Genomic DNA, 9,966 nt, shown 5'->3' with positions numbered 1-9,966 from the left:
TTTTTAATAAAAATCATTGGCTTTTCTCATGGTATTCCTGTCTCATTTGATCCTCCAGAAACTGCAGTTGTTTCGAGGGGGAGCATAATTCTACATTGTAGAAAAGCTTACCTAAAATCTGACTGAGGAGATGAATGGATCTGATGAATAACAAAACCTTTGCTGGGCCTGGTGGGACAAGTCTAATCTCAGTCTCTTGGGAGGTTGAGGCAGGAGAATCAAAAGTTTCAATGCCTACCTGGGAAAAATGACTGGAAAGTAAAAGTAGGAAGAGGGTTCTAGATTTTTTCAGTGGTAGGTGGAGTGCTTGCCTAGCTACCCAAAACCAACCAAAGTCTGTTATTTTTATTATTTTTTAAATCCTTATCTTTATTGGGTAAGCTGTTCTTTTTAAAGTACTGTTCCAATGTGGATGTAACAGTTAACACAGCTCATATTCAGTAGGTGACCAGAATGGGGAGTTAAATCTGCTGTCTCTGTCACTGGGTTGTCATGGTTACCTTCTTACATTTATGTTTGTTAAATGGCTAGTACTAGGAAGTTTTATTTACTGTCCTTTTACATAAGTTAGTTATTAAGCAGGGTCTCTCTATGTGATCTGACTGGTCTGGCATTTGCTGTGTATGTTAGGGTAGCCTTGAATTTACAGGTCTGCAGGCCTTTGCCTCTCGAGTACTGGGATTAAAGGTGTGAACTCCCATGCCCTGCCTTTTTGTACAAACTTTAAAATTGACAACCATTTTTTCTAACCCCTCCCACCCCCCCGCCCCCCGACAATGGGAGATGCATGAAGACTTCGTGTGTCTCTTACTAGGATGGATTGTTACTACATGGGTTTAGTTGTACTTTCACTCCTCTCGCTCTCGTAGGATCACAACCACCTTCTGTACAGCACTATCCCCAGGATGCAGGAGCCAGGACAGATTGTGGAAACCTACACGGAGGAGGACCCTGAAGGAGCCATGTCTGTTGTTTCTGTGGAGACCTCAGATGATGGGACCACCAGGCGCACTGAGACCACAGTAAGCTGAGATTTTCGTGTCTTAAGAGTGATAGGTCCTCTGTGGTCTTTTAGTAGAGAAGCTAACGAGTTAAGTGAGTGAAGGCCACTGACTGCCAGAAAGAAAGTGATCACTGGGGAAACAGACAAGGTAAAAGAAGTTCAGGAAGCAGGAAGAGAGAAGAAGTATGATAGTTACAGTAGCTTCCAGGGAGGATGTTAGTGATTGGGCAGTTTTTCCCATTGAGGGCTTCTGTAGGATGGAGAAAAGGTATGGATGACACACACTTCTGTGTAAAGACCTAGAGGGTAGGGTTTCTTTCTTTTCTTAGGGTACTATAGAATTTAAACTTAGATTCTTTATTCCCTTCAATAATTTGTTTTCCTTTTCTTATTCCTTAACTGAAGGTCAAGAAAGTTGTGAAGACAATGACAACTCGGACAGTACAGCCTGTCGCCATGGGGCCGGATGGGCTGCCTGTGGATGCCTCAGCAGTCTCCAACAACTATATCCAGACCTTGGGCCGTGATTTCCGCAAGAATGGCAATGGGGGCCCCGGTCCCTATGTGGGGCAGGCAGGCACTGCAACTCTTCCTAGGAACTTCCACTATCCTCCAGATGGGTATGGCCGACACTATGAAGATGGTTATCCAGGTGGCAGTGACAACTATGGCAGTCTGTCCCGGGTGACCCGAATCGAGGAGCGGTATAGGCCCAGCATGGAAGGCTACCGTGCACCCAGTAGACAAGATGTCTATGGGCCCCAGCCCCAAGTTCGAGTAGGTGGGAGCAGTGTGGATCTGCATCGTTTTCATCCAGAGCCTTACGGGCTGGAGGATGACCAGCGCAGCATGGGTTATGATGACCTAGATTACGGCATGATGTCTGATTATGGTACTGCCCGTCGCACAGGAACACCTGCGGACCCTCGACGCCGCCTCAGGTGGGCAAGAGGAGGGGAAGAGGTAGCTTTAGGGACCCATGACACTTGTAGACAGTTGGACTTCTTCTCTCTTTCATGGAAGGAACAGCAAATGTTGTTTTGCCATCTTACTCTTTTGGTTTTTCGAGACAGGGTTTCTCTGTGTAGCCCTGGCTGTCCTGGAACTCACTCTGTAGACCAGGCTGGCCTTGAACTCAGAAATCCACCTGCCTCTGCCTCCCAAGTGCTGGGATTAAAGGTGTGTGCCACCACTGAGCAGCTGCACCTTACTCTTTCTTATAATTATACTAAATCATGTTTGTTTGTTTTTTGAGACAGGGTCTCAGTAGCTCAGGCTATCTACCAATCTGGCTAAATAGTAGAGGGTGACCTTGAACTCCTAATCCATTCAAATTCTGAGATTATAGGTGTGCCAGCACCTTTGGTGAGAATGCGATCTGCAGGAGGATCCCTTTCACTTGGGAGGAGGCAAAGGCAGGGTGACTGCAGTGAGTGCAAGGCTGGGTGGAGCTGGTGTTGACCATGTCCAAACAAAACTCAAAAGGAAACAGTGATTAGTGCTGGTTATCGGACTAGATTAGGAAATAGAAGCTGGGCTGTGGTAGAAACACGCCTTTAATCCCAGCACTTGGGAGGCAGAGGCAGGCTGATTTCTGAGTTTGAGGCCAGCCTGGTCTACAGAGTGAGTTTCAGGACAGCCAGGGCTACACAGAGAAACCCTGTCTAGAAAAACCAAAAGAAAAAAGAAAAAGAAAATGAAAAGAAATAGAGTTGATGGTTATGCAGTGATTTCTGCCTAAGATCAGTCTCCCTTTTGGTGATAGAGAAGAGAACAGCAGAGTCTGAGCCCAGGGTCCTGGCAGTGTTCGTGCTGTTCTTCCTGAAACCTTGTTAGCTGTTGTTTTGGTGCTAGAACACAAGATTTTTGTTTAAGAACTGTCCTTTCAGTAGTTCAAATCCTGATTTTTTATAAATAATCACCTTTGAGCTAATACTTTTGTATTTAGTTAGGGTTTTATGAAGGTAGTGAGTGGGGAGTGGTCCTTCTAGACTGGTACATTAGTAATACTTCCAAAGGTCACTAAGCACCTGTCTGTTCTTAGGGTTCTTACTCCTAGTGATCTTTGGTGTCTGAAGATGTCATCATTACTGTTTGGATGAGTAGTTGCCTTGGAAGAATATTTTACAATGGGATTAGAAGATCCTCCCTCCCTTTCTTTTTTCCATCCCTTTCTTTATTCTTGTTGTTGTTGAGACAGGGTATCAGTATTTAGCTCTGGCTGGTAGGCCTTTTCTAAAGGACCCATTTTAGGCTTTGTGTGCTATTCGTTAGTACCTTTGTCATGTCTCTTGTTGGGTTTTCATATTTTTAAAAGGTTGTTTTAAAAACTCTTACTTCTGTGCACAAAAACGTGTTTGGTCTTGGGCTACAAACATTACTTTAAAATCAGGGTCTATATTTTCTAAGTTAAGAAATAAAGGAAGGCTTATAGTTACCTTGATAGTGAGGGTGCCCTGGCAGCGGTTCTCAATCTTTGTATGTAGGTTCATGACCTTCCAAAGCAAAGGTCTTAGCACTTTCCAAATGTATATTAGGTAGTATTGGCTAACCATAAACTGACTTAGTCTGGGACAGGAGTAGAGGCCCTATTATCTAAGCCTGAGTCACTGACACTCTTCAGATGGCGTGGTTAGCAAATTCAACTCCCATGTGACTCACCTTTTATTCCTAAGGGAGCACCAGATCTTAGCTGGTGTAAGCTAGCTAGTGTACATAGATAGCAGCTATCATTGGAACAGTCTGCCCAAGGAGTGGGGCTGAAGTCTGCTTTGCTCTGACTTCCTCATTAGCCAAGAGAGATTACACACGTGGGTGTGGATGACCAGACCATTCCCTGCTGTCCTTTGAAGTGCCAGTCACATAGAGAGGGTTTGGGGCTTGGTTCTTGGGTTTATTCCAGGGTGACATTGAGTTTGGAATCCTGCTTGGCTAGCAAGATTCTTGACTAGAAGAATTCTGCTTCCTGTTTCAGCCTTTAAGAATAGTGCAAGGTCAAACTTTCATAGCGAGGCAGTGATTAGTGGCAAAAGCACTGAACTTGAAAACCCTGGTTCTAGTTGTGCCTCTGTGTATAGCCATTATGTGTATAGCCTTAAGCAGGTTATTTGATCATTTGTGCAGTTTTGTTATTTGTAAAAGAATCTTGATCTACTGCCTAAGAAACAAGGAAGCATAAAGATAGATTTCCTGGAGTGACTGAAACAAAATCTGGCAATGGCAAATATTTTTGTCTTAAACAAAAAAAGTAAAATATGCTCTGCACACAGCCTGAAACACCATTCTCTTATGAACAGTTTGGTGTATCCTTGGGATTTTCTTACATGTATCCTGTTTTCTCGTTAAAAGGAATTTTTTTTTTCATATAGTGTTTAGCAATCTGCTTTTAAAACAACATTTATTTTGTTTAAATGACATTTTAAGTTTAAAGGTGTTTTTACTATCATCCCCCTGCCTCCCTTGTTTTTTCAAGACCAGGACTGTCCTGGAACTTTCTCTGTAGACCAGGCTGACCTGAGACTAAAGGCATTTGCCACCACCGCCCCGCCTAATTTATTTATTTTTTAAGGAAATGATTCGTTCTACTGAATCCCTTATTGTTTAATGGTCAGTGTTGATACCTGTTAGGTAGGCTAATTTTCAGTGTTTGGTGACAGTGGGAGTGGTTTTATGGAAGATGCAACAGTCTTATTTGGAGAGTACCACACAATAGAGTCCCCTTCTCCCAGTGGGAGCCCCAGGGCAAGATGAGCTCACAGATGTAATAGGGTTCTTCCTTTGTACTTATAAATAAATAACAGTGTGACAGGCTCACCCTCTAGTGGGTAATGGTGGTACTGAAACAGGAAAAGTTGCTTCTCATTTGACATCTTTCAGTTTCTTCTTCTGATCCAAGAGCTGAGACTTTCCAATGTATGTTGGCATGTAGGTGCCATTTTGGCAGACTTAGAACTATAGAAATTGAAGGATGGAACTCCTCGGAGCATACCTGTCTGACTGAATAGCATGTAAGGCTGTGGGATGAACTGTGACACGTAGTGCTCGTTTATACCTCAGTAGTACTAAAGCTAAGTCCTCAACAGTATAGCCAGAATCCTCTACTTTTCTTGATCCACTACCTCTTTAATTTCCAAAATTGGGCAAGCTTAATCGTTTTGTTTTACTGGCTCTTTCCTGTGTGCAGATTCCTTGTTTGTTCCCTTTGTGATTAATGTTTCTAAATACTTGTCTTTCTCAATCAGCAAACTTCACAGGTTACCTTTAAATTATTAAAATTGGGCCCAGAAGAGGGTTCAGTTGGTGAAATGCTTTCTGCACTACATGAGGACCAGAATTTGAGCTTCAGTACCTATATAACAAGCTAAGCTCTGTGCTGGCTCCCATGATCCCAGTACTGGGGAAGCAGAGATAAGAGGATCTTTGGGCCTTGCAGGACAGTCAGTCTAGCTCATCAGCAAGCTTCAGATTTGGGAAAAATCTGTCTCAAAAAAAAAAATAATGTAGAGGGACATTTAGAAGACTTGCACTTGCATACAGAATTATTAAATTGACCATACAGAGGAGATACATGACTTCTGTAGAGCTGTGATCCTACCGTGAAGATGATGGGTAACAGGAATGTCTATGAAGCCAGATTTAATAGCTTGGTTCTTTGTTCCTTCAAAATCGCAGGAGCTATGAAGACATGATTGGTGAAGAGGTGCCACCTGATCAATACTATTGGGCTCCTTTAGCCCAGCATGAGCGGGGAAGTTTAGCAAGCTTGGATAGTTTGCGCAAGGGAATGCCCCAACCTCCAAATTGGAGACAGCCTGAGCTGCCAGAGGTGATCGCCATGCTTGGCTTCCGCTTGGATGCTGTTAAGTCCAATGCAGCTGCATACCTGCAGCACTTATGCTACCGCAATGACAAGGTGAAGACTGATGTGAGGAAGCTCAAGGGTATTCCGATATTGGTAGGATTATTAGACCATCCCAAAAAGGAAGTGCACCTTGGTGCCTGTGGAGCTCTCAAGAATATCTCTTTTGGGCGTGACCAAGATAACAAGATTGCCATAAAAAACTGTGATGGTGTTCCTGCTCTGGTGCGACTGCTCCGAAAGGCTCGCGATATGGACCTGACCGAAGTGATTACTGGTGAGTGCAAGGTTAGAGGTCATTGTTAATCCATAGGGACATATGCATCTACAAGTTTCTAATCTATTATCTTTTAATTGATTTTAATTGAATTAAAAGAATAATTAATTCTTTTTGAGTCAGGGTCTCACTATGTAGCTCTGGATGGCTTAGAACTCACTATGTTGAGCAAGTTGGACTTGAACTTGAAGTAATCTTCTTGCTTCGGTCTCCCAAGTACTGTGATAAAAAGCAGGCACTACCATGCCTGGCCAGTCCACTATTTTTTGATTATAGGTTCCAAGGTAGTAAGTGGCCTTGGGTCAAATTTGCTTTACAGATTTGATTAGATAACACATGACACACACAGTAATCTCCAACACATTGTGTATACTTACATGTTTTCTCATTTTTTTGAGAGAGGCTCTTTATATAGGCAAGCTGTTCTAGAACTCACTATGTAGATTAGGCTGTCCTCTCTCACAGAGATCCACTGCCTCCTGAGTTCTAGGATTAACGAGTGGGCTACCATGTCTGGCACAGTCTGGGTTTTTTGACCAACTGTAGTAGTAGAGAAACTTGTTTTCCAAAGACAGAGCTGGGTGGCAATTGCTGTTTGTCCACAACCTCATAATCTGTTTTAAATGTATGCCTTTCTTGACTTAACTTGCCTGTTCCATTTAGAAATTTGAGTTTATGGCCATTTATTTGGAATAACTTTCAATATTATACGTGGTGTCCTTTTTGTGGAGGCATAACACCATTCCAGAAAGAAAAAGAAATACTGGTTCTTAATTGGCAGAATATTTTTGCCCCCAGAGGACATCTTCACTGTTCTAGTTGATTTTGGCTGTCATAACTTGAGGTTAGGTAGAGCATGCTCTTGGCATCCAATGAGTAAAGTCTAGGGATACTAGTTAACTGGGAAGCATCCAACCATAGACAGGACAACTTCCCACAGGTCCAAAGTGACTGTTACTGAGGTAAAGAAACTAGTGTAGCTGGGTGATGGTGGCACACGCCTTTAATCCCAGCACTTGGGAGGCAGAGGCAGGTGGATTTCTGAGTCCTAGGACAGCCTGGTCTACAGAGTGAGTTCCAGGACAGCCAGGGCTACACAGAGAAACCCTGTCTCGAAAAACTAAAAAGAAAAAAAAAGAAAAAGAAACTAGTGTAGATTGCTTTGTTTCGTAAAGCTTTATTTTATGACTGTGTGCCTGTATTAAACTATAGTATAAAATATATATACCATGGGTCAGAAGCCTGACTAATACTACATGGAGTGTACATAGTGTAGACTCTGTAATGGGCATATCTGTGGTCATTGAGGATGACTAAGAAGGAATAGAATTGGGTTGCCTCTGATATTCTTCAGACATACTGTTTTGGGTGCTAGAGAGCTCTCTGATGAATTGTCCCTGTCAGGAACCCTGTGGAATCTCTCATCCCACGATTCAATCAAAATGGAGATTGTGGACCATGCGCTACATGCCTTGACAGATGAAGTTATCATTCCACATTCTGGTTGGGAGAGAGAACCTAATGAAGACTGTAAGCCACGGCATATTGAGTGGGAGTCAGTGCTCACCAACACAGCTGGCTGCCTTAGGTGAGTGGGGCTTTTCAAGACTATACAGATTCAAGTTCTGCTGGGTTGGTAGTGTGGGCTGTAAACCTATCAGACCCTGTCTTAAAAGGGATGTGGTTTGGTGGCAGATATGCATGCATCCCAATTGGAATTTTATGGAGTTTTAGTTTTGTTTTTTTTTTTTTTTAAATTAGAAGTGGAGTTTGCTTGCTTGCTTCTTTTATTTATGATTATTTTGTGGTACTGAGGACCAGATTCAGGACATTGCATGTGCTAGGCAGCCTGTACTCTACCTTGTGTGTACGTGACCTCAGCCTTTGCTTCTTTCTCTTGTGTACCATGTTTACCTGCTTGTGTGTTTACTCTCTCCCTTCCTCCTGTTCACATCACTTTTATTCCTCTTTGATTTTGTTCATCTAATTAGGTAAATGCTTGTTTAGAACCTCCCACATACAAGGTTCTTACCTAGTTGTGAATTTTGTGTGTGTGTCTTATGGTTAACCCGGTCACAGTCATCTGTATTTCAAATTAGACACCTTTATCATTGTCTATATTTGTACTGCTATATAACAAATGACTTCTGACTAGATTTACAGATGTTGGTGTGCCCTCCCCACAAGCCCCTTTTTGTGGTGATGGGTATTAAATCCATTGCCTTGTATATGCTTGGGTACACTGCCTACCACTTAGCCTGAAAGAGTATGTCAGATCCTCTGGAGCAGCAGCCATTGTGTGAGTGCTGAGGGTTGAACCCAAGTCCTTAAAGAGCATCCAGTGCTAGTGCTCTTGACACTGACTGCTTGTTTCAGTTCCTGGTATGTGCTTTTTCAACTTGACTTCACAAGCTTGAGAAAACTTAGGAGACAGACTTTCAGCCAATTTCCAACTGCAGTACCTTGCTTTTAAGTATTAACTGCTTATTGTACTAATACAGAAGGTTTTAAGGACACTTTAGATGTAAGTGAAGAACAATATCTAAGGGGGAACTTCAGGGATTTGAGTCATCTTTAGAACTTTGTGTTTCCCCCTAGAAATGTAAGCTCAGAGAGGAGTGAAGCCCGGCGGAAACTTCGGGAATGTGATGGCTTAGTTGATGCTCTCATTTTCATCGTTCAGGCAGAAATTGGGCAGAAGGATTCTGATAGTAAGGTAAGTTAATGAATGACTAAGTGAATTTTGTTCACTAAGGTACCTGTGGTCCAGACCTACCACTTCAGGCTATCAGATAATATAAAATATTTATTATGCTAACTCCCTCTCCCTAAAAATGGGCATTTAGTTTAGACAAAGAGAAGTAAGTGTGTGTGTGTGTGTGTGTGTGTGTGTGTGTGTGTGTGTGTGTGTATGTGTGTGTACACGAGTACACAGAGAAGAAGCCAGGAGAACATTTGTTCCTTCTTTGTTACTCAGGCAATTTCTACCTTATTCTTTTGAGACAGGGACTCACCTTGAATCTGGAAGTTGTGTTCTTTGGCTAGGCTGACAGCAAATACACTTCAGCAATCCAGTTCCTATCATACTGGATTTATAGGTGTCTTCAAGATCATGCCGGACTTATTGTGCAGCAAGTGCTGTTAATGACCAAGCCATCCATTCCCCTCCAAAGATAGTTTTCTTTAGGTGTGTGTGTTCATATATAGTTAAGCTGCTTAGTAGCCTTCCAGATTATGTATTTCCCTACTAAGGGAAAACAGTGACCTAAGAGTTGGGTCACCAACTAGTTGCAGAAGCCATTCCATGTCTATAACTAGACCTCCTATTTGGATTTTGAGGATCTTGGGGTACTGACAAGGCAACCTGAGAGAAGATGTATTGAGTCATGCATTTAGGATTGATATTTAATATTCAAATCATGGAGACTTAGATTTTTTTTTGGAAATCATCATAAGCATTTTCTTTTCCAACTGAACCTTTTGTTTTATGTCCCTAAGCTTGTGGAGAATTGTGTTTGCCTCCTTCGGAACTTATCATACCAAGTTCATCGTGAAATCCCACAGGCAGAGCGTTACCAGGAGGCACTTCCTACTGTGGCTAACAGTACTGGGCCACATGCTGCCAGTTGCTTTGGGGCCAAGAAGGGCAAAGGTGAGTGTTAGTTCCTGTTCTTTAGTATGGGACAAGAGGAACATTTAGCTTTATAGGTACTTAATAATTACTGTGGAAGTCTCCTTTTTGTTCTGTTGCTGCTCCCTTGATCTGTATGCTTTGGTGGTGGTGGAGGTGGTGGTGGAGGTGGTGGTGGTGGTGGTGGAGGTGGAGGT

The 9,966-nt window shown here is 42.6% G+C and overlaps 1 protein-coding gene across 13 annotated transcripts in view; it reads left to right on the top strand.

Annotated features, from left to right (window-relative positions):
* The window catches only part of Ctnnd1 (catenin delta 1), a 58,425-nt gene that overhangs the window by 36,643 nt on the left and 11,816 nt on the right, over positions 1 to 9,966 (top strand). For all 13 annotated transcript variants that reach the window (XM_031370825.1, XM_031370826.1, XM_031370835.1 and 10 more), the window contains 6 exons: positions 870 to 1,022; positions 1,409 to 1,944; positions 5,675 to 6,138; positions 7,543 to 7,726; positions 8,737 to 8,854; positions 9,637 to 9,790. In XM_031370825.1, coding sequence (XP_031226685.1) covers positions 870 to 1,022; positions 1,409 to 1,944; positions 5,675 to 6,138; positions 7,543 to 7,726; positions 8,737 to 8,854; positions 9,637 to 9,790 — 1,609 coding nt within the window. The remainder of the gene's footprint in view (positions 1 to 869; positions 1,023 to 1,408; positions 1,945 to 5,674; positions 6,139 to 7,542; positions 7,727 to 8,736; positions 8,855 to 9,636; positions 9,791 to 9,966) is intronic.

Source organism: Mastomys coucha, unplaced genomic scaffold (assembly GCF_008632895.1).
Source record: "Mastomys coucha isolate ucsf_1 unplaced genomic scaffold, UCSF_Mcou_1 pScaffold15, whole genome shotgun sequence".
NCBI lineage: Eukaryota > Metazoa > Chordata > Mammalia > Rodentia > Muridae > Mastomys > Mastomys coucha.
Note: the sequence above shows the minus strand (reverse complement) of the source record. Positions and strands in the feature narration are given on the sequence as shown.